Source organism: Xiphophorus couchianus, chromosome 1 (assembly GCF_001444195.1).
Source record: "Xiphophorus couchianus chromosome 1, X_couchianus-1.0, whole genome shotgun sequence".
NCBI classification, from domain to species: Eukaryota; Metazoa; Chordata; class Actinopteri; order Cyprinodontiformes; family Poeciliidae; genus Xiphophorus; species Xiphophorus couchianus.
Window position 1 is genome coordinate 5,352,476 of NC_040228.1, and position 23,920 is coordinate 5,376,395.

The 23,920-nt window shown below is 40.3% G+C and overlaps 2 protein-coding genes across 3 annotated transcripts; both read left to right on the forward strand.

Moving 5' to 3' along the window:
* The first annotated feature begins 1,632 nt into the window (after positions 1-1,632).
* ikbkg (inhibitor of nuclear factor kappa B kinase regulatory subunit gamma) lies at positions 1,633-14,504 on the forward strand. Of its 2 annotated transcripts, XM_028010340.1 has the most exons (15): positions 1,633-1,995; positions 4,060-4,200; positions 5,024-5,289; positions 6,722-6,796; positions 7,133-7,318; positions 7,688-7,746; positions 7,994-8,041; positions 8,472-8,574; positions 9,797-9,912; positions 9,988-10,140; positions 10,236-10,308; positions 10,384-10,518; positions 11,013-11,149; positions 11,921-11,997; positions 12,613-14,504. In XM_028010340.1, exons 2-15 carry the CDS (start codon positions 4,062-4,064, stop codon positions 12,795-12,797), a joined length of 1,752 nt encoding a protein of 583 aa, XP_027866141.1. In that variant the 5' UTR covers positions 1,633-1,995; positions 4,060-4,061; the 3' UTR covers positions 12,798-14,504. The 2 variants fall into 2 exon arrangements, with proteins under 2 accessions (XP_027866141.1, XP_027866226.1); XM_028010425.1 differs by lacking the exon at positions 7,994-8,041 and having other exon boundaries at positions 1,634-1,995.
* Positions 14,505-15,001: 497 nt separating this feature from the next.
* Positions 15,002-22,894, forward strand: sephs3 (selenophosphate synthetase 3). Its single transcript, XM_028010566.1, has 8 exons — positions 15,002-15,385; positions 15,826-15,929; positions 18,603-18,710; positions 18,860-19,014; positions 19,601-19,691; positions 20,776-20,875; positions 21,027-21,239; positions 22,071-22,894. Exons 1-8 carry the CDS (start codon positions 15,037-15,039, stop codon positions 22,310-22,312), a joined length of 1,362 nt encoding a protein of 453 aa, XP_027866367.1. The 5' UTR covers positions 15,002-15,036; the 3' UTR covers positions 22,313-22,894.
* The last annotated feature ends 1,026 nt before the right edge of the window (positions 22,895-23,920 follow it).

A 23,920-nucleotide genomic window follows, 5' to 3' on the forward strand; every position in this document is an offset into this window, starting at 1 on the left:
ATATACTCTTTGTAGAGCGAAGCTACCCTGCTACATGTAGGCAACCAGCCTCTGTCTATGCCTGAAATCCCTCAACAGGATGCAGAAAATGAATTGGAAAGTTGGAAATTCCTCACCAACCCTGATCTCAAAATCCATTATGTCAAAGTGAAGTCATGAGTTATTTGAGTGAAGGTTCAATACAAGTCCAAAGTCTTTCATGACATTCCCAAGCTGAATCCAAGGTAATGGAATTTGTGACGCATGTCTGACCTGATTCCAAGTCTCATGACTCCATACCACGTCTTTGTTGTTTGCCCTTTAGAATATATATCTGGGCTGCACAGTGGCGCAGTTGGTAGCACTGTTGCCTTGCAGCAAGAAGGTCCTGGGTTCGATTCCCGGCCGGGGTCTTTCTGCATGGAGTTTGCATGTTCTCCCTGTGCATGCGTGGGTTCTCTCCAGGTACTCCGGCTTCCTCCCACAGTCCAAAAACATGACTGTTAGGTTAATTGGTCTATCTAAATTCTCCCTAGGTGTGTGTGTGAATGGTTGTTTGTCCTGTATGTCTTTGTGTTGCCCTGCGACAGACTGGCGACCTGTCCAGGGTGAACCCCGCCTCCCGCCTGGAACGTAGCTGGAGATAGACACCAGCAACCCTCCCGACCCCATTAGGGACAAGGGTGAACAGAAAATGGATGGAATATATATCTTGGCATTTTGCAGCAGCATGTTCACAAAAGAGTTGGGGTTTTTTTGTTATTCATAAGACTCATTCAATGTGACAAACCTTCAGAGGTTTGCAAAGCTGATTCATTTCTGAAGCGATTACTCCCTGCATAACACTCAGAAGCCTTTCTGAATTTAGGAGTTAACGCTGACAAGGAGCCTTTAACTTTCCAAGCTCAAACGGAGACCTGTGACTTCAGTGTGGCAACTTGGAAATTCCACCTTCAAGAACAAATACCACAAACCACAAGCACCACCCTCAACCAGCTGCATCCAGAGCACGGTTACGGTAGCTGTAACATCCTTTCCAGATTCAAGTTCTGGATTGTTGCAAAAAATATATTTTTTTTTTAAAGTTGTGCCTCTAAAGTGACACAAATTAAGTGGGAAGAGGAATGCATTTTTCAGCTTTACGTTTTCTTTTCTGCTTTCACATCACAAGAATTCCATTTCCCAAGAACTACAGTCTAGTTTTCAGAATAAAGAGGACAGATTTGACTTCAACTATTTCTGAAACCAGAGTTTAGTGTTTCAGTTTCAGTTGCATGAGAATCATAATCACTTTATTTTCATTTTCATCACTCAAATTTTTTTAAGCTTTCAGTTCTAATGACTAATGAGCCAATATACTCCTAAAAACTTACAAATTATAGTACTATTTTGTTTCCCAGTTTACTGAAGGCACAAACGTGTAAAACCACACACAAGCTTGTTTGGTCTGACAAGCGTGAGACCAAACAAGCTTGTCAGACATTTGGTCTGTGGTCTGATATATATATATATATATATGCATATCATTTTTTGACACGAATTCTTGTTATATTTACTAATACCTTCTGTCGCCTCTCTGGAAACTCTCAGAATGCTCTGTGGGTGGCGTGTGACCTCAGTGTATTTGGATCTATAAACATCCTCCATGACTCAGAGCTAGTTGTACTTGACAGTCAACGCGCAGGGTAAAATACCCACACGTTCTCCAGCTAACAACACTCCGAATCGGCAGATTTCTTCAGTCAACCTTCAAACGCACTCGGAATAAGTTACAAAACAGGACAAAATGCCTCTCCGGAGATACTTAGGTCGTTGATTTAGGCCGGCGTTGATATTAGCTTAAAAGAACTTCTTAATTTGCCCTGCCGACAGTTTGCTACATTAGCTTACCAAGCTAATTAGCTAGGTCTTAGCTGTCTGCTATTAGCCAGCTGTCTAAATAAACTGTGAAGGGCAGTTCCTTAGCGACAGCTTAGCCGTTTCTTTCCTGGTATCAAAACTAAAAGAGAAGAACAGGTAAGATGTGGTTTGTGACTATAAATGCTCCAGGTTGTGTGTAAAAGTCTTTTGCGTTTTGACGGTAACGTTTAACGTTAGCCTAATATAACTGTCAAAACGTTTTGTTTATGTCCCCCGAGCGATACCGTGTACGCTTAGGTGTGTTTTTTTTTAAATATATAATGCACAGTTTTATTTATTTGAACAATTTTCCCACGTTGTTTCGTCGCATTAGAGTCGATTTCAGCCCAACAGTGGCACCTTGAATGATGAGGTCATGTTTTTTTTTTCCGCTCCTGCTCACCTGTAAGCAGGTTAAACTGCTCACGCGGAAGGGAGGTTTGGCATTTTTCCAGAGATCCTAACAATCTGAACCAGAGGCTCCCTGGGTAGTTTTTCTCCCACTTCAGGAGAAATCTGTCAGATTTAAAATGAAAGTGAAAGTAAGACTCGGCCACCTTCATCTGCAGAAAATGTGCTCAGTCCCACAAACTTATGAATAATGAATTGAATAGTTGTTGAGTGAGAGAATATATATTTTCCCTCAAAGGCTATATTAGTCGTTTTAGGGTTTTTTTAAATCCCCACCCCGTTACAATTCATCTTAATCATTCACAATATTCAAGATCCTACTGGGAGCAAAAATCGATTTGTATAAAACCAGAAATGTTCATACGCTGGAATTTCTTCAAACTTCGATTCGTTTTATGTGATCGGCCAAAACAAAACTGCACAGTGGAACGAAAACGGTACATGGGTTTGAAGTCTTTCACATGCAAATCTGAAAAGTGTGGCATGAGATTGTATTCAAACCACCCTCTGCTACAACCAGGTTTCTACCCGGCTTTGCTTTTTTTGTTGTACGTTTATGGTAAATTTAAAAAAAAATCAGTCAGATTAAATAGGATGCTTCTGTGAACATAAATCTTCCATTGTTGCTGCGGATTCTCCAATACGTGTACACTGGGATGTTCTACCTCGCATCCTTTGATCTACAGCAGCGTTATCGTCAATTTATCCATCGTTTTGACGATAAATTCCTACCGTGATCAATTTCTTATCACGATAAGAATTTTGATTTATTGTTGTCGCGATAAATTTCAGTTACTGATGATAAATTAAAAGAAAAAAAAATTCAACTGTATGTATGATCAGAAATGTTATTTTCGCTGTTTTCTCTGCCGTTTGTTTCCAGAGAGCATCAATAAATATCAGTAGTTTTACAAACATGATTATTAAATGCAGCGTCTTGCAGTCACAGCCAAACAGTTGCCTATAAAATGAGTAATTAATAGTTTTCTTTTCTTTTCATCAGAATCTTTACCACAATAGTACCACAAAATACTGCAATAAAATTCTAAGTCCATATTGCCCACCCTTTTCCCCAGCCCTTGTCTTACATGTTTTAGATGTTTCCCCACTTCAGGACAACTGATTGGGTGATTGCATAATCTCCTTAGTTTGCCTCAAATTGCTATAGAATCTGTTAATCACCCATTCATTTAAGCCAGGTATGCAGCAGCGTCTCTTCTGATTAGAGCAGCTTCTCCTCCTATTTACAAGTGGCTCTTGGAACTGATCCAGGTTATGATTCAGTGACTCGTATCCCAGGAATATATATATTTTTAATAATTACGTTCGAAGGCAACCGTTTGGTGCCTTTTATAATGTGAAAAATCTGACTCCGAAGGGTCAGAATGGATTTTGTATGAGGGCATCTGAGTAAAAGGAGGGTAAATACCTGCTCAAAAAAAGTCATATTTGTGTTTGTTAAAAAAATGTGAAGGCCTTTTTCTTCCATTTTGCACTACCTTATTATTGGTCTATCGCAATGAGGTTTGTGGTCACACAAAATGTGAAAAAGGTTTCAGGAGTGTACTCCTTATAGTTGTCAGACGGTATACAGTACGTGTTTCTCTAAATCATACATATACAGAGACTGGACTGAAAGTGAGTGAAAGGACTTGCAAGCAAATGAATCGAGGCGGTTGCACTTTGCCTTACCTGCATTTCTTCCACTGTAGTAATACTTTCTTAAGTTGTGGATATTTATCAGCCTCTATTTTGCCTGTGCCTCTGTAGAAATGGTGCAGCCACAGCCGGACGGCCCCATGCAGTGGGACATGTCTGGGGAGGACAGCGGAGGGACACTCAGGGTCCCACCAGAGCTCGCTGGCAATGAAGTGGTGACCAGACTGTTGGGCGACAACCAGCAGCTCCGAGGTATTGACTTACAAAAAATAAAAATGGTGTGTAAAAGTAAAAATAAAAATAAAAAAAGATGAAAAAAGCAGTTTTCTGGATCCAAGATATTTCCACAATTTGTCATGTCAGCTTCATCTTATTCTCTTGTTCCCATCCATTCTTGTAGTTTATGCTGCAACAGTTTTTTTTTTTTTTTTTTGGATGTTGCCATTTTTTACAGTGTAATGCAAAGGAACAGCTGAGGAAGAGCAGTCAACAGTTGCCAAACATTATAGGCAGGAAAAGTGTGAAATCTTGTCATTCAACTCAATTAAAATTCAAAATGCGGTATTTATCCCAAAAGGGAAATTAAAAGTTGCCGTAACTCCTGTTATCCAACTATCCTTCAGTTGTTGTGGATGGCGGTTCTGTGGTTGGGGACAAACGATGGTAGCAGTTCGTGTTGCAACGACTCTAAAGCGGCCTCTGACAGACGACTGGTGCTGTATAACAGCCTCATGACATGCTAACAGCTCAATTTTCACACAAGCAAAGATGATGTTCCACAGCAACATCATAAGTTGTTAGCAAGCTCTGCTAATCCAGCTCATTTGTTTTTGCTGCTCCTCTTTAAGTCTCTGGCTGCACGGTGAGAAAGTTAGAAAAGTTCGTAATTTGTTAAATGCAAGACGCAGCTAAAAATAAACAGCACAGTGAGCTGAACCGGAACTGTCACATGCTTATTACGGTTCCATATCAAACTCTTGTATTTATTAATAGTAGTAGAGTCAAAGTTGGCTTTTCTAATTGTTTGTGCTGGAAGAAGACGTAGACTGAAAGCTGGTACGCGTCTGTCCTCCAGAGGCTCTGCGGAGGAGCAACCAGGCCCTGCGTCAGCGCTGCGAAGAGATGGAGGGATGGCAGCGGCGGACCAGGGAGGAACGGGAATTCCTCAGCTGTCGTTTCCAGGAGGCCCGGGCGCTGGTGGAGAGGCTGGCGCAGGAGAACCACTCTTTGCAGAGCATGGTGAACGGACCAGGCTCGTCGTCCAACCGCAGCTACAGCTCGGCCCAAATGGAGGCGTCACCGGGGCTTCCTGCCCGGAACGGCCCTCTGGATGAACCAAAGGTGGGTGTGCTCACTAAATGTGTCATTCATGTTCGAGATCATGGTGTCATGTGCAGTTAAAACAAGTTTGTGTCCTTATAACACCTGACAGTGCTAAAAGGTCACAGAATACACCTTCAATGTTCCAATCTAATTTTATTCAAAAGCGCTGAGCCACACTGTGAAACAATACAAAACTTGTTTCAACTCCACATGACAGTGATCTTAAATATGAATGAACTGTTTAGAGAGTGACTCTCCAAACGACAGTGGCTGATTTTCAGACCTCTGCGGAGGAAGATAAGATCAGTTTCACGTGTAATTATGGGCAGATCCCCCAATATCAATGAAGTCCGGGCCAATCGGATCCTGCTGCGTTCCTCTTTGCAGTACTGTAAGGTCTTCTGTATTGAGCCACTGCCTTTTTACACAAATCACTGTAACTATCGCATGGAATCATCTCTCTTTGTTAAAGAGCAAACTTTAATAGTTAACATTTGAACATTTGTGGAATAATCATCAATCGTACCGGTTATGTTTTGTCTTCTTCTGGCTGCTGTTCTTATTTTTCCCAATCCAGCGGTTCTAAAACAGAACGTCACGGCTGCAAAACTAGATTTTCCTGTGAGCTCTGTCATGAATTCTTCATTTTGTGAAAAGAAAAATGTTTTATTTTAGTATGGTAATTTGCTTAAAGAAGGCTGAAAAGTAATTGTACATAGTTTTTAATATGTTTTTGTTTTATCACTAAACATAATAATAAAGCAATTACATTTATATCACTAGGTCTGTCACAATATCAAATTTTGCAAGACAATGATTTGTTCTAAAAATTACTGCAATAAACTAAAAAAAAATTGATTCTATTTTCATGTAATATAATAATAATGGTACAATAATAAAGAAAAAAACAATAAATAAAAAGAAAAGAAAAACCACAAACAGCTGAAACAATAATTAACAATGGGTTATTGAATTTCTGCAAACAAAATTGCTCTTTAAAAAATATTAACCATCAGAATGGAAATTATTGAGATTATTTTAATTTATTGTACAATTAATTGATTGCTTCTATAAATATCAGTTACAGCAAACCAATAGACACAAGAGCTCTATTTATTTTACATTATATTTAGAATTCAGTTTGAAGAATTTAGTATGTAGGTGTGCTGGACTGGTGCAGAGTTATCAAATAAATGTGTAATTCAGTGCAGTTCCATCCACATATAAAAAAGAAAGAAAGACAGAAATGTTCAGCACTGTATTTCTGTATCGGATCGGTCTCGGCTGATACTGAACCTCGGATATCGATATCGGTATGAAAAAAGTGAATCGGCGCATCCCTAAACTCAATCTAGAATTTTCGATACATATGCTGTGGAATTATGAGTCTGAAGAAACAGAATTCTAGATTTTTTTTAACAAAGTGGTGTTTTTATGTTTTGTCTTTCAGACTTTAGACCAATGGGAGAGGAAAAGAGTTGAAGAAACGGAGCAGCAGACACAAACCACACCACTCCGCAGCCTGGTAGAGTGTTTCTTTTGTTTGTTCCATTTCACCTCACGCATCTCTTGTTAAAAATGTACACGTAGTTTTAAGGGAAAATCATCAAATAAAAACCTATAAATCAGTTATAATAACTCTATAACATTTGTCTTCAAACACTTGCCCTACCTTTTTGGCATCGGTTCCTGAGTTAACATTAAGCTGCCTACCAAGGGTGCACTGATTGCAGTTTTGGGACCAATCACAGATCTTTAAAAAGACTGATATGCCAATTCCAATTTTGGCAAATAATTTTTTTTTTTCTGTCTGAAACATCACTAAATATTGTGGCAAAGTCACCTGCTTCTGTCTCTCCAGCCTGCAGAGGGTGCAAATGAGTTCCTGCAACTGCTGAAGAGCCACAAAGAAAAAACAGAGGAAGAGATGAGAGAGATGAGAAGGAAAAATGAAGAGTTAAAGAGGGAACGGGACGAGGGAAAAGAAGTGTTAGAGCGACAGCATCGATGCATTGAACACCTGCGAGCTAAACTGTTCCATACACAGGTAGCACGCTATGCTAACTTCACTTCCTGTCCGCTAACATACAAGTAGACATGAGGTCTGTATGTATGAATTTCAGAAACATTCAGAACCATAGAAAATTAAATATTTCTTATAAGTGGGTGATATGGACTTAGATTTTTATCACTGAGGTGTTATTGTGATAACGATGAAAATTATGATTTAGAGTAAACTGTTCATTATTTTTCAGGCAACTGTATGGCAGTAACATCATAGCACAGGATTCATAACACCACAAACAATGTTTTTGAAAAATATTCCCAGCTGGTTTAGTCCTTAGTTATCTTTTTAGGAAATGTTTTTGTTGTTGTTATGTTTTGTGGCCTGAAGGATTGTGTTAATGTTTTGCAGATGAGCAGTAATGAGGAAGCTGTTCAGCTTCGCTCAGAGGCTCAGCACACCTCTGACTGGTAAAACTCAGTCACACACACACGCGTACACACACACACACACAGGTAGAAGATTATTTAAGCTAACAGTGCTAAACTAACTTTAAGCCAAAACCTTAACTTGGTTCTACTAAATGAACTCGCGCTGTACCCTCTCATAACTGCAGCTTATTCTACTCTTCTAATGAAAGTTTTGTCCTTCCTCCTGCTTAACAAAACCTCTTCCTCTTCCTTATCTTCTTTGGCCTTGTTTGGTTCCTATTGCCAGCTCTAGTCTGGCTAAACTCACAGAGCAGCTTCAGGCCACACAGGGCAGGTGAGCCTACAGCTCTGTGTGGCTTTTTGTTCCCTCTCTGCATGTGTCACTGCTTGCCTGTCTGTCTCCAAAATCTGAACTCAATTTGTTTCCTGTGGGTTTTACAAGTAGATCAAACGTGTTGCACTGTATTATTCATCTACTTGGGTTTTTTTTTATGCCATTCCAACACACCACAAAGGAATTTTACCATGGTAAAAAAGATCATTTACTTCTTATTTATTTTCTGCATCTTTTAATTCAAAGATATTTTATTTTGAATTATTTTCTCAACAAAAAAATGCATTGATTTCAGGAAAATGAGTGTTAATGGAATAACTAATCAGCAACTTTACTCGTGTTTGTAACTTCATTGCTCAAGAATGACTGATTTATATCAAAAGTTGTGCCTATAATAATGCATTTACCATAATTCTAATGTCTGCTGTAGGTATCGGGAGCTGGAGGAGAAACTAGATTACCTGCAGAAGAGCTCCGCTCAGCGGGACAGAACAGAAGCTTTGCTCAAACAAAAGGACAAGGATTGTGCCCAGGTTTGCTAATCTTTTAGTATAACCTTAGATTTAGATTACCGGTAGTTCATTTAATCTAAAGACTGCCAACTACAGCAGTTGGCAATCTTACAATACCCATGTTGTATGTATACAAATCTCTGGAACTGCTGGGGATGGAAGAGCAGCTCCACCCGTCTCATCATTCTGCTCTGTGTTGTAAAGAGTGTCCCTCATTTCCTGGAGACAATAAAGTCTCCTAGGTTCATGTAAACCCACAACATGACCACTTCAAAATTATCACTACCAATGTTGTCTGAGGCGTCCTCTGTGTCCAGTGACCTTCACTCAGTGTTTACCTGGCTGGCAGAGGCAGCAGCAACTGTTTCTAACACTGTTTCTTCACTAATGACTAGGGGTTCACCGATAAATCGGCCCCAAATTTCTTAAATTTTGGGAGATAAGCCAATACTTGCTTGTGAATCTTATCTCCGCAAAGTTCTGAAAATCATCCCTTGTTCCCTTTTGATCCGCAGTAAGAGAGGGCTGACTGGCCCACCAAGTGAGAATGAACAAATTGGCCTTAAATACATCTAAGTTTATTCCAGACCTTCAAAAGAACAAAAGAATCAGATGGAAAGAAGTCAATTCAGAATCAGCAAAATAGATAACATAAATTAACAAATCTTCAAGACATCTCCTCTGCCTGTTATTCATCAGTTCCTGATCTGAAAAGTCGTTAGCTGCATGTCTTAAATTTTGTTTTGGCAGGACTATTTAAGCTTGTTTATTCTATGTAGTTTTCTTTTTGTCATGGGACTTTACTGTTACGCAAAGCTTAGAATTATGTGCAGACTTCTTCATTGCGTTATTTGAGTCAAGGCGGTTGCAGCTACCGGTAATTAGCTGCCAATAGCAGCTTAAGCTACCTTTTTCCGTAAGTGCAAGTCTATTGGCAGTTGCCTGGATGATGTTTGTCTTAAGCATCGACTCGCTACTGTTGTCAACCCATATAATTTATTTGCAATTTACTTTCGTACTTTTCTGTTGTGATACAGGTCTTAAATTTCATCCATACTGCTCTTAAAAAGCCCTGCATTTGAGTTAACGAAACCTGCAGAAACCCTCTAATCACTTCTTAGTCAAATTATTTCAACAACTACATGTTTGTTTACCAAATTACATCCAAATCACTCAATTACTTCTTGCCTTTATCTGTGAATGCATATTTACAGCTTATTTTCTTCTATTTGTGTTCCACCAGTTGGCCAAGGACTGTGAGGCTCTGAAAGCTCAGGCGACGTCGCTGTTAGGCGAACTGAATGAGAGGCAGATCCTCCTGCAGAAGAGCGACGATGAGCGCAAAATGTTGGAGGAGAAGTGAGTCGTCTGGTCGCACCGGCGAGGTCGTGTCCGGTCCGTTTGTCACGAGCCGTTTGTTGTTTCTGCGGTTAGGCTGGTCAGCAAGGTGAAGGCCCTGCAGGCGGCGGAGCGGGAGCTGGAGCAGCAGAGGAAGCAGCATCATGTGGCCAATGACAAGCTGCTGCTGCAGGTGCAGAGCCTGGAGAACGCGCTGAAGTCGGAGAGGCACGTGGTGACAGAGGAGAAGTGGGTTCAGCACACCGTTCCACTTGATGAAAATACTTAGAACGTTTAGAAAGACAAAGTGTGTTTTAAAATCCCTTTTGTTCTGCGCTAATCAGGAAAAAGCTGTCACAGTTGCAGCACGCCTACACGTGTCTGTTCAGAGACTATGATTCCAAACTGAAGAGTGAGGTAAAAAACACACTCGGACGCCTGTACCCTCACTAGCTCTGCTGTTCTAACATCGGGTTCTGAATATCACTGCAGGGAGGAGACCTTAGCAGTAAGCTAGAGGAGGCAGAGCGGGCACTGGCCATCAAGCAGGACCTGATTGATAAACTCAAGGAGGAGGTGGAGCAGCAGAAAGGCTCGCTGGAAACCGTCCCTGTCCTCACAGCACAGGTAAAGTCCAAACTGCTGCTCATGTCTTCGTAGTTTGGATTTCTGGCAATATCTGCTAATTTTAATCACGGCTCTCTCTGCTACACTTCCGACATTTCAGCAGTTGGTCAGTTGCTCTACTATAGGAAACATAACATTGGATATGTTTTACGTAAATGTTTGTATTTGGAAATATATTCTTCAACATTTGTAACAAGCCACAACAACAGCTGTAGGATTGTCAGAAAAGATGTATAGAGAGATGCTTTTCAGAGGCCACCTTTTAAAAAAAAAATCATCAAGCCACATGAAATGACAAGGAAGTGGCGTTTCTCTAAATGAAAAGATCAAAGTTCAAAGGTTGTTTCATGCTATACCAGTTAGGAAAGAACATGTTCAGTTTAAAACAAGTTCTGATAACGCTTTTACCATCTTAAAAACATAAACAGAATTTTAATTTTATTTTTTGTAAAGTATAAACACATCACCTTGTTCCCTGTTTGCGCTTGTGCCAGGCTGAGATCTACAAGGCAGATTTCCTGGCAGAGCGAGAAGCGAGAGAGAAGCTGAACCAGAAGAAAGAGGAGCTGCAGGAACAGTTCACTCAGGCTCTGGCTGAGATTGAACGGTTGAAGCACGAGCTCACAGCACGGTAACCACACATTCATCAGGCTCCATGTTAATATTAATGTGTGCTGTATATTTGCACATGCTTCTCGTGTGTGTGTGTGTTTTAAAGGAAATCTGTGGTGGTCACAACTAGGAGCTTAGCTGCTTATCAAATGCTCCTTCAGCTGCTTAAGTGCAGATGTTGTCAAACAAGGCGAGGTTTTTGGTACCGTCTGAGGCTGAAACCTCACATGGAAAATCACCTTTGTCTGGATCTGCACAGCTCTGATAATAAACGTAATCCGAGATGAAATCATTTCTACCTCAGTGGTTCAGAATCTCAGTTTAAAAATGTTTTGACAGAGTCAAACTTAGATTTCTGTCTGTGTGGGAATTAAAACTAAGTGGGTCTGCACTGTAAATGAAGAATCTTCAATTTAATTCAGTTTTGATTCAAAATAATTTAATAATCCCAAAGGGAAATAAAATACTGTAACTCGTACTGTAAATGTTTACCCGGTCACTGTAAGTATTGACAGCTGTTGTTAAGAACAGTCTCCATAGGTTGCTGACTGAAGACACTCAGTTGAAGATTGCTCAAGGTTGTCAATTATGATCTTCCGTTCATGATGGACAGCATCATTTGTTTTTCATCTTCAGTTGTAATAAATATGTATGAGTCCTATGGGTTCTTATACTTTACCTGGGGATCAACAAACGCGTCCATATTTGTAGTTACCTAGTGTGCAGCAAAAATAAATTGATTTTTTTTTTATTATTTATTTAAGGGTCTAACTAGTCACCTCTGTTTCAGTGCACGTTTGGAACAAATGAAGCTGAAACACATGGATGATTTTCCTGCACGGCAAACTCACATTCCCCCTCAGCAAGGTACAATACATCCAACACACACACATACACACAATCCTACAGCTTTAAACAGCCTGGCCAGAGGGAATCCAGAGAATTTAGACATTAAGAAATGCAGAATTTTCTGAATGGGTTGTCGGTTAACATTTTGTGGGTAGTTTTCAACTTTTTGGACTATTTGAAGTGCAACAACTTTTGAAACAGTGTTACTGAACTTTCTGGGGGAAGGCTATATGCAGCAATTTCACCTTTTTTAAGACAATTTTGTGGCAAAACAATGTTCATCTTAAACTGCCAGTTTTTGAAAAAGGTGCCGCAAAATCAGTGATGTTAGGCTGCAACAATGTAAAAAACATCCCCAGCATCCTGGAGGGACTGACTCCGGTGCCACATGTTGCCTCTGAGTTAACTCTGAAAATCTTGATGTGTGCCAGTAGGTTGTAGTTAGCGGGGATCCTGTCCAGTCTGGAATTTTATTTTAGCATTTCCAGATCTGCAAAAGTGTGAAAAAGGAGCTTGGAAAAAATTATTTTTCTGGCATTCTTAAATGAATCTTAGTCTTGCACATTAAGCGTATATCAAAGAATGTTTGTCCTGTAGTAATCTGTGTTACGATGTTCTCCTCTTCTGCTGCAGTTGTTGGGTTTCCTGGTGCTGGCTTCAACACCGTGCCACCGAACCGGAACCACGTTTTGGCACCGGTCATCGATCCTGCTGCAGCAGGAGCTGCAGATCTGCCTGATTTATGCTGTCCAAAGTGCAACTACCTGGCTCCAGATATGGACACACTGCAGATACACGTCATGGACTGTATACAGTAATGCAATGGGCAAGCTCAGTTCAATGCATCACAATGCCAACACACACACACTTAGTATATTTACTGGTCATCCAGAAAGTATTCACATCCCTTCATTTTTAAAAAATGTTGTATGTTGCAGACCAACTCTAAAACCCACCTAGGTAAGGTTTTGTTTGTTCTATAGCTAGACAACATGTTTTCAGACATATTTTATACCGGTAATTTTTTTTTGATTTACAAATAATAGTAACATAAGTATTCACACCCCTTCCTATGGCAGTCAAAACTGAGTGTCTTGATTATTGGAGATTTTTTTTTCAACAAAATTAGAGTTCCCCTGTGCTAAGATCAGAAGATTGAACAGGATTTGGAATGGAACTCATTTGGCTGCAGAAATCAAGCAATAAACTCAGAGGAATTATCTGTAGACCTTTGGAACTGAATTGTGTCAAAGCAAAAAACATTTGAGAAAGGATACAAAGCATTTTCAGGGTCATCGCCAATCTTAAAGAACACTTCCCTCTGTTATTTGGAAATTGTCTACATTTTACCCCCAAAATTTACCCCAAAACCAAGTTTAGAGAGACATGCCCAAGACAACTGGAGGCTAGAACTGCTGCCAAAAGGGCTTCAACAAAATATCAAACAATGGCTGTGAAAACTTATTTTTCTGTTAATTTAGAAAAATTGACAAATATCTGTAAAAACTATTTTGTGTAGATTTTTTTTTTTAAAGAGAGAACTGTACTCAGGCTGGTTTCAGTCTGCTAAGGTAAGAAATGTGGGGAAAAAAGAAGGGATGTGAATACTTTCAGAATCCATTGTACCTTCTTTGTCCAGGTCTGGGGGAAACATATTTGGTTATTGCACCTTATTTACTTTCTGTCATGCAAGGACAAATACAAAGACCTAAGCCTGTTTTGGATCCTGAAGTAAAAACCCTAATATATTAGAATAAGGAGAAAGTATGTGGAGGCAAATAAAAGGTCATATGATAAATTAGAAGATTTTTATTGTATTTCCTCTCCTGCTTCCTGGGTTCCGTTTCTTTTGGCACCTTTCAGTCTTTCCTCATGTTTTTTTTTTTTCTGCGAACACCTGGCCTTTTGTTTCCTTTTACCCCTCCCTGTCCATTCCCTGATACCACTTGCTGTTTTTTTTAAAAGAAAAAAATGTTTATTACATAATTCAACTTTCCCTTTTCCACCATTTTGTCTCTTGTGCAAATGAACAGTAAACATGTTATGAAGTACATGTGTATACTTTGACACCGTCATCCAACATATCAGTATTCATTTGACCCAATACTAAAAATGTGACAATTTTTTTAAAAGAAGAAAATGCATGTGGATTTACCTGAAGAGCTTTAAAGAATAACGAATATTCAAATGTTTTGGTTGTAAAAGTAGCTTTTTGCATCAACTCAAAACATGTATTATTATGTAGTAGAGATGGATTTACTCTTGTTGGAAAGAAAAGTAGCCATTCTCTGTTCTGTGCCTGTGTTTTGACTGCCGCTGCTTTTATCTCTGATGCTAAACCTGACCCTTAACCCGTCATAACTCTTGCTGTGCCCCTTATCCTGTCTTATCCTTTATCTTTTGACGCCTGCTATTTATCAGTATGAATGTAAGCACATTAAACTTTTTATTTCGTATTGTGAGGATATTCTTTGTAATTGTAATTTGTTGCAAGAATTCACGAAATAAATCATTTATTCAATTGCCTCTGTGTATAAGTGGCAGTTTAATGAGCCACTCGGGAGAAACCATTAACGATGATTCTAAGGGGTCGTCGAAGTCTGTTTTGCGTTTCCATTCAAAAATACTTTAAAAGTACCAAAGGGAGATTAAATAATTGGGAATGTTTCCCACACTACATACCCAGCAATAAAATGTTTATTTTAAATGCAACGAATTGAAGAAAAGGATGCTGGATTGATGGTACAGCCTAACCGTCCTGTTCTGCGACACGCGCTTCGATTTTTTTCCGGCTCAACCTGGAGACAGAAATCCCTGTTGAATTTCAAAATAAAAGGCCATCTGCCTTGTATATTGCCAACTCTACTTTTATTATAAAATTTGGCTATGATATAAGATAACGCGCAAATGTAGTTTACCACACTTTAAAGTTTCAAATACAACTGTGCATTTTCTAACTTTTGTTTTTAAAGTCTACGGTCTGTCAGGAAGTTAAACGGACTTTATTTTGGTAACGCGGGTCTCCTAGTCACACAACGGGTACTAGACACTCACCCCATGTTGCGTCTTTGCATATCGGGCCGAGCTGTCCGCCTTGCTTCGTGCTTTAAGACCACTCTGCGGGCAGGCATGTCGGGCTCACCTACCCCACCTCCCTCAGCTGAGGCTGCGGGTTCCGGGGGGTGTTTCCCTCCTGGATACAAGCCATTTAAACCCGAGGACCACGGCTTGGAACGCGGGTTCCGTCTTACGTCTTATTCTGAGTTGAAGGGATGAGGATGCAAGGTCCCGCAGGAGGTTCTGCTCAAACTCCTCGCGGGACTGGAGACGGACCGAGGCGATGGACCGGGCAAGGCTGGAGACCAGGGCTCTGAGTTCGGCCAACAGTTGCCTCGACCCCGGCTTGGTAAGAAACTCCAGCACCATTCCTTGTGCTCCGAGCTGCCGAAACCCGGTAGCTAACCTAGATTAGCTAACGAACAGTTGCTAATACTATTAGCTTTGAGGACTCGTATGACAGATGATGTGGACCATTCACAGTAGATAAAGTTTTACAAATCATATAACCTTATTGTAATGCAAACATAAAATAAGCGCGTGTAAACCAGAACAATAGTTTCCCGAGCTGTTAAATTACTGCACAAGGTAAATGATTCAGCAGAAACATGTAATGCTTCAAGTACGAAGTCCACCAATACTCATTCCAAGGAGTTACAATATATGCACAGTTACTCCTGAAATATGACCAATGAATGTTGCTGCTGTATAGTAACTCTAAGCAACAGCTTCACTTTAACTAATTACAGCTGCTTTTCACACTAGCATGTCTCTTTGTATTTATTCCAGGTATTGGGATGGACAGTTGTGTGACTCCATTGAGGCATGGAGGTCTCTCTCTGGTCCAGACCACTGATTTCTTCTACCCTCTGGTAGAAGATCCATATATGATGGTAAGTTTTTGCTGTGGATTTTTTTCACACAGCAGAAGTTATTAAAAACTCTTACAAATTTAGTATGAAACAGATCTAAAACTAGATTTGGCCCATATTAGTTCATCAGTCAAATGTGGCTTCAGACAGACAACAGATTATTGAACACACTGACTTGACATGGGTAGGTATCCACATAAAAGTAATTTAGAAAGTTTAGTTTGTTAGCTCACTGCCAAAGAGGGCAGAGAACAGTGGCTATTTCTTTGGATCAAACTGGGGAGGGTTGGAAAGATAACAGATAAATGATTTAATTAATATTCAGCACGCTGAACAGAGAACTAACAATGTTAACGTCACACATCAAACATGTTTAACTTTTTCTTCACAGTGACTGCCAACTGTGGAGCCCAATAACTACATTAGAACAATGAATTTAAAAGGCTGCACCTAAATTCTGAAAGATTCATCTGGCGTGGCCTGAACGCACCGTCACACAACTTCCTCCTGGTCCCACGTTTTTGATGTTCTGTATGAATTTTCCTTCTGTTTAAATAGAAGGACTGTTGTCCTTCTAGTCAACGAGTGAAATGTGTTTTTAACACAATATGCGAGTAGCCATGTCTGAAAGTGAAAAGTTTGAGTTGCTTAAGAATCAGACAAAAAAAATATTCCTCCGGAAATCGGAAACGAAAATGAGATTGAAAAATACCACACAAAATTATTCAGATACTAAAAAAGCACTCAGAAGCTGGATATGAAATGCGCTTCCAGTGTTTGCTGTGGGTTGAAGCTGCAGTAGTAGCTGTACAACGGGTCACTCTGAAAGGTTTCTAGGCTTTTATAGAAACTGACAGGATGATCAGTGAAACCCTCCAAGAATCGTTTCTGCTCTGTGACTTGATTTCTGATCGTAGTGACTCCGACTTATAAATGATTGATGTGACTAAGTGTTAATGACTAACCGTGTCAGCTTAACTATCACCAAGGGTTTTAATGGTGATTGTGTGCAGTTTGACGTTTAACTACGCCCGTCGTTGCATTAAAAAAACACGCTAGCCAACTGAATGTTATCATGTTTGAGAGGGGAACATGAGCAGAACTAAAGAAAATTCACGTTGTGGATCAAATGTCCAGAATTACTAGAGAGCGGAAAGCTTTGGCTGCAAGCTTAGCCGGTTTTCTTTTTCATTTGGCTCCAAAACTGTGCGTTTTTAATTCCTCTATAGATGGATGGATTGGTAGGTGGATGAAACACACACACACTGTGGCAGCGGCTCGGTCATGAGTTCGGTCATACGTTACCACATTCCCCCTCAGAGCCTCATGAAGCAGCAGGCTGGTGAAAATTCTTGCCTAATGAAAACATGTAAGAGGTTTTTAAGCAGTTTGCATTAACTGACACTAAATGAAGCATCCAGCCATTGTTCTGCAAGGTTACGCTTTACAAAAAGAGATCAAACTTTAAACTAAATCTACATTCACCGTTTACAGCTCAGCTTCTGTACCAACCAGCCTTTTTAAATGGGTTTCCACTCTTTTTTTTCTTTTTTGTAATTCATTCACTTTCCATTTTCTCATTTCTTCTTAAGAATGATGATCTATAAGATATAAGAGGAGCATTTAAAATTTCTAGTAGCCCTGACATGAGTATCAGCATGCCTAGTTAAGCCTAGAAATAAAGGAACTTTTCAAAAATGTTCTAATTTGTTGAATATGAATGTATCAAACCTTGATATTTCTAGAGCTTTGACCCTTTAAAGACCGTATGCCTAAACAACTCCAGTTTTTATTGAAAAAATGTTCACAAAATTTAATTCACTAACTTTTTAACGCAGGTTTCTTTATGCATAATGTAGTCTGTTTCACATTTACTTCAGGAGGAATTGTTGCAGAAGACAGTAGAAAGTTGTGATGTTTTGCCACGAGACTATGACAGCTTTTTAGGGCCATTGTAAATTTAATTTTAAAAAAAGTAGAAGATTTCCACTAAAAAATGAAGACATTTTGTGAATAATCTCTGGAACGCTCTAGAAAAAAACGAGGACATTTCTGAGTTTGGAAAGTTGAAAATTTAGAAAAAAAACTAAGAAATGTAGATATCAATCTCTGAAATCTTCTTGGGGGGACAATTAAGTTTTTTCCAAGACACTTCCGTGTTTCTAAAATTTTAAAATGTTTATCAAATTCTGAAATTAGTCTCAAAATTGAAGTTTTTTGTGTGTTTTTTTTTTGGCAGAAATTAGCTTTTTTTTTCTGCAGTGGCTCTAATGTGCCGTGGAAACGAGAGCCCATCCAGCAGACAAACATGAATTACAAATTGACATCTAGTAGTCCAAAATGTTCTAATGAAATGAAAGATGGTATGAGGTGAAGAAAAAATGTAACTCATCTCACAATATCCACTTATCACAGCAGAAATAAGTGGAGAGGATTTAGAGGATTTTTAGGAAATCCTCTAAAAATGGATCCCTTATGGGTTGCTGTCATGTTGAGCCAATGCTGCACAGATGACGGAGAATATTTGGTCCTCTGTTTTAGTGATTCTGGAAAAAAACTAATTTGCGGGGGGGGATATTTTTATTAACTAAATTCAGGTTCTGATCCTGTAAAACTAGTTTGATCCTTCAGTTCGACGCCACAGTTTTGTGACGGTCCTGATGTCGCTCATTTGTTGACCTCGCCGTGTCCCAGGGAAGGATAGCGTGTGCGAACGTCCTCAGTGACCTCTACGCCATGGGCATCACGGAGTGCGACAACATGCTGATGCTGCTGAGCCTCAGTCAGAAGATGAATGAAAAGGTAGCGACATATTCTATTTGTTTTGTAACTAATGAGCGCCAATGCCAGTAGATCGCAAGTGGCAGCGTAACTGATCCACCACAGCATCTGTAGCTGCGTTGTGTTCCCTTCACCGCTGATCTTTAGGTTTTTTGTTCGTCTGCCCGCAGGATCGAGAGCGAGTGACACCGCTGATGATCAAAGGTTTCCGGGACGCAGCTGAGGAGGGAGGGACGTCGGTGACAGGGGGCCAGACGGTGATAAACCCCTGGATCATCGTTGGGGGTGTAGCATCAGTCGTCTGCCAGCCCAATGAGTTCATCATGTGAGTCAGATTTGAGCTGAAGACGTCCCAAGATGCAACACGTTCGCATTTCCACCTTCAACTTCCTTTTAAAATGGAAACATTCCGTGTCCAGCACCCCTTCCATCGAGGGGTCTACTCTTTTCCCCCTTTCTGTGTCTTTCATTCCTTCTGTCTGTTTGTTCTTCTCCCCTCTTTCCCTTAACACGTCAGAGACTGAATCTCATTATTGATTCCCGATTGGGAAGATGGATTGTTTGAAAAAAAGAGATTAAAATGCAGTTATTTAACACCAACACTTGCTGCAAGATTTATTGAAATTCAAAAATATTTATAGAAAACTGTTGGATTTGTAAAAACAAAATAAAAATTCAAAATGAATTTCATAAATTATAAAGTAATCCCCTGCAAGTTTCTCTCTGAGTTTGTGTGTTGGCAGGATTATTATAATTTTTTTTTACCAAACATTTCTGGCAGCATCATTCTCTGGCCCTCTTGGGTTAGAAGAATCTTGTTTCCTTTTGGCACAAAGAACTATGAACACAGTTGAGTTTTTAATAAAAAAGAAAAAAAGTAAATATGCTTGACGTTTGTTTTTCTGTCCCAGGCCTGACGGCGCGGTACCAGGTGACGTCCTGGTTCTGACCAAACCTCTGGGGACCCGAGTGGCTGTAAACGCCCACCAGTGGCTCGATCAGGTCCACCACTCACTTTAATATTGCTATATTTTTATTCATTCATTCTATCAACTTTGGGAGATTCATCTGAAACCAATCTCGTCCAGTGACCTTATCCACATCCACAAAGATCTGAAAATCCGCCGGTCTCCCTGTTCATTCTGCCATGAGAGACGGCTGACTGACAGACCCGCCCACCGGGTCATGTCTGTGGGCGTGGCTAACAGCAGTAACTGCACCATCTGCGTTTCCATTCGCCATATAGTTGCACAAATTGGAATCAATAAAAATAAATTATCTTAGTGGAAACATGGCCATTCCAAAGAAGTTCACGTTTTTTGATTAAAAACGTTTGCCCTTGGGGTGCTGTGGTGGCGCAGGGGTTAAACACAACCCACATAAAGAGGACGCCGCAGGTTCGATTCCCAGCCTGGTGATCTTTGCCTCTCTCACATTACCCACTTTCCTGTCCTAGCACTTTCAAATAAAGGCCACTAGAGCCAAAAAAAAACATTCATCAATATTAATGTATGTCGTAAAACTGCAATGGAAATGCTTTTTTTCCACATCACACGAGTCACGTGATCAATAACCGGCTGTTACTACTGGTGGAAACAACGTGAAGGACAACAGGAAGTGGTTGGAGGATGATGAGGCAGATGTTTTTTTTTAATGACTTATCGCACAAACAAACCTATTCATGTATGATTTTTAATCTCATTTCTTATTTAGTGGAAACAGTGCTATTGTGAAATTGTGTTTTTTCGACATCAGCGGCATATTGACAGTTTTGCGCAATGGAAACAGAGCTAAAGCTACCTACTGGGCGACTTTTCAGACAAAAATATGAATATCGGAGAAAATCAGAATCGGCAGGTCAGACTTTTTAAACACTGCTGATCAATCAGAAAACTGCAATCAGTGCACCCCTAGTCTTTTACGTTATTCAGTCCTGGGGTTTCTGCAGTCAGAATGACAGATCCTCTGAAATGGACCCTGGTTCTGAGAAAAGGCTCCAGTCAGAACCCAGCTGAAAATGAAAACCGTCTGTAGATCAGAAGTTTTCAATTCCTAAGCCTACCTGTTTTTTTTTCTACTTCATCAGCCTGAAAAGTGGAACAGGATCAAACTTGTTGTCACCAAAGAGGAGGTCAAAGAGGCATATTATGAAGCCATGTTCTCCATGGCAACGCTAAACCGAACAGGTACAACTCCTCCAAAACTCTGTGATTTTTTTTTATTTTTGATTTTACCTAACTGTATAAATTCATGTCTACCTGGGATTCAGATCCACATTAGTTGTCAGTTGCCAATGTGTAACCACGTAACTAACCCGTTCTTTCGTTTCTCCTGCAGCGGCGAGCCTAATGCACAAGTACCAGGCTCACGCCGCCACGGATGTGACCGGTTTCGGTTTACTGGGTCACGCCAACAACCTGGCAGAGCAGCAGAAAAACGAGGTGGCCTTCGTTATCCACAACCTGCCCATCATAGCCAAGATGAGTGCCATCAGTAAGGCCTGTGGGAACCTGTTCAACCTGCTGCAGGGCAGATCGGCAGAGACCTCCGGTAAGAGGATGACCTGCAGGGCTGCTAGACTGAGAAAGTAGACCTGTGTCGATATTTCTCTGCTTTTCACATTCTCACTTTTGAAGCTCATTAGTAATTTCTGAATGAGAAACTAGCGCTGCTCCACCTTGCAGCTTGGCTGAATGAGAGATATTAAGGTGAAACATAAGAAGTGTGTATATTTCTAAATAGAACCGCATACGGTGTATTTTTCATCATGCTCTGTTTGGACCGTTTCTCTTTCTCTGGTGTTGCTCCGCCATCTTTGTTTCTGTATCAGCTGGCTCTGCTAAGGGTCAGCCTCTTCTGGATGGAGGCCAAACTACAACACTAAAAGGTCTAAGTGGGGGTGTGCTGTGGTGGCGCAGAGGGTTAGCACACCCCACGTTTGGAGGCCTTAGTCCTCGACGTGGACGTCGCGGGTTCGACTCCCAGTCCCGGCGACATTTGCCGCATGTCTTCCTCGCCCTCTTTCCTGTCTGCCTACTGTCACAAAAAATACGAGCCACTAGTGCCGCAAAAACTCTTCAGAGAAAAAAAAAGAAGGTCTAAGTGGATGTTATTAGTAAATTGAATGGAACTAATTTTAATCTAATAAATTATTGATCTACAATTAGCTGTAGGTCGATTGTTTGTGTCCCTGTTTCAGACTTTTTTTTTTACTTTTAACATAAAATGGGATTACGTTTAGATAAGCAGAGAAAGTTTAAAGAATAAATAAAACTTGAACTTTCAAGCTCACCTTAGAATGAAAAGTCTGAATGCTTGTAAAAACAATAGAAATCTACGAGGAGTGAATCCAGACGTTAACCCCCAGCCTCTCCCAAACAGGTGGGCTGCTGGTGTGTTTACCCAGAGAGCAGGCGGCCAAGTTCTGTTCAGAGATGAAGAGCCTCAACTCGGCTCAGGGCGCCTCAAACGGAGCCTGGATCATCGGCATCGTGGAAAAAGGCGACCGGCGGGCGCGCATCATCGACAAGCCACGCATCATCGAGGTGCCGGCCCGAGGAAGCCAGGCGGCCAATCAAGATAACAGCACCGCCAACCCCGACCCAAGCAGCAATTTGGCTTAGACAGCGCTGCTGCAATCTCTGACACTACCCTGGAGTGCGTGTGTGTATGTGTGTGTGGGCGTGTTTGTGTTTATATGAAATTGTTCATCTAACTGGTGAAAGGTTATGAACCAAAACGGCCCTGATCTGTTGGAACGAGACGACTTCTACCTTTGACATGATCAACTCTGGGTTCTTTCTAACCCCATTCCTTTGCTTTCTAGCAGAACGCCTCTTGTTTCCATTATGTCTTAATCTGTTTTATTTAATTTTGGGGATGTATTCGGATGGGATGTTGTTAAACGAGCGATGTGGAAAATCGACAGACTAATCCTGGCACCTGGTTCTGTCCGCTGTGCTCACTGGAAGGCTTGAGCAGCTTCCTCAGAACAGCTGGGTAGAGTCCAGGATGGCCGTCCATCAGAGTCCTTTCCTCTCTTCCCGTTTTATGAAGCTCTGCATATTAAACCCGAAGCACAGGGCCAGGCAGAGCGGATGTTTCTGTTGGATTAGAGGAGGGACTGAATCTGCTGGAGATTTAAAGCTGTTTGTCTGTGGATTTATCTGCATTTCATACTCAATAAAACCACCAAAACTCTGTTTAGCTGTTTTTGTTGAAAAGATCGACAGATTTAAAAGTAAAACTGAAGTTAAAACACTGTTCTGGAAAGTAAGTATATTCCATGTCTGGATAGATTTGAAAATGATCAAACTATGCAGCAATGATTGTTTTTGCAGACCTTATACTCTGAAAAGTATAAATATTTTATCCATCCATAAAACATACTTTTTGTCATCCTTAAAACATGTTTTTTTGTTTTATTTTGGGGTTTTTTGCTGGTATATTTAAAGCCTTGGCTTGGCAGAAGATTCTGCAGCGAACTGAAGTTTTGCATTTACATTTTCAAAATAGGCCAGGAATGAACAGGAAATTGTGGAAAAGTGGTGAATATTGATGTGAGGGCTCTGTCACGTAGCTGTACTTTGAGCAGAAGCATAAAAACATTCCTAAAGATTTAATATATAAATAGAAATGGCATCTTATTTGCCTTGAATATTTCTCTGAATCTTTTGGAAACATTTTGCCAGTTGCTTTTGCAGCACACAGTGTTGTGGTACACAGGTTCATTACATTTTGAGCTTTTTGGTTGAAGGATGAGGTTGAGTTTTGGTGTTTGAACCTCCGATTTTCCTAGTTGAAAACATTTTTTTTTTGTTTTTTATAAAACCTTGAACTTATGTTTAGACAAGCAAACAAAAAATAGTAATGGATGCAGAAGTAGTAGGTGCTATTTATGAAACGACGCCTCCTGGGTCCTTGAGCCACAGTTTGAAAGCCATGGATGACAATAATGTAGAAAGATTACAGGAAAGTTGCTGATAGCAGCAAAACAACGGATGAGTCGATATTTCCAAACAAAACATTACTGAACAGAAATAAAAACAAATTCTGAAGCATATGTATACACAGTACAGACCAAGTGTTTGGACACACCTGTCTAATTCAATGGGTTTTCTTTATTTTCATGACTATTTATAAGGCAATAAATCCCACTTATTAACCTGACAGGGCAGGTTGACCTATGAAGTGAAAACCATTTCAGGTGACGACCTCTTGAAGCTCATCAA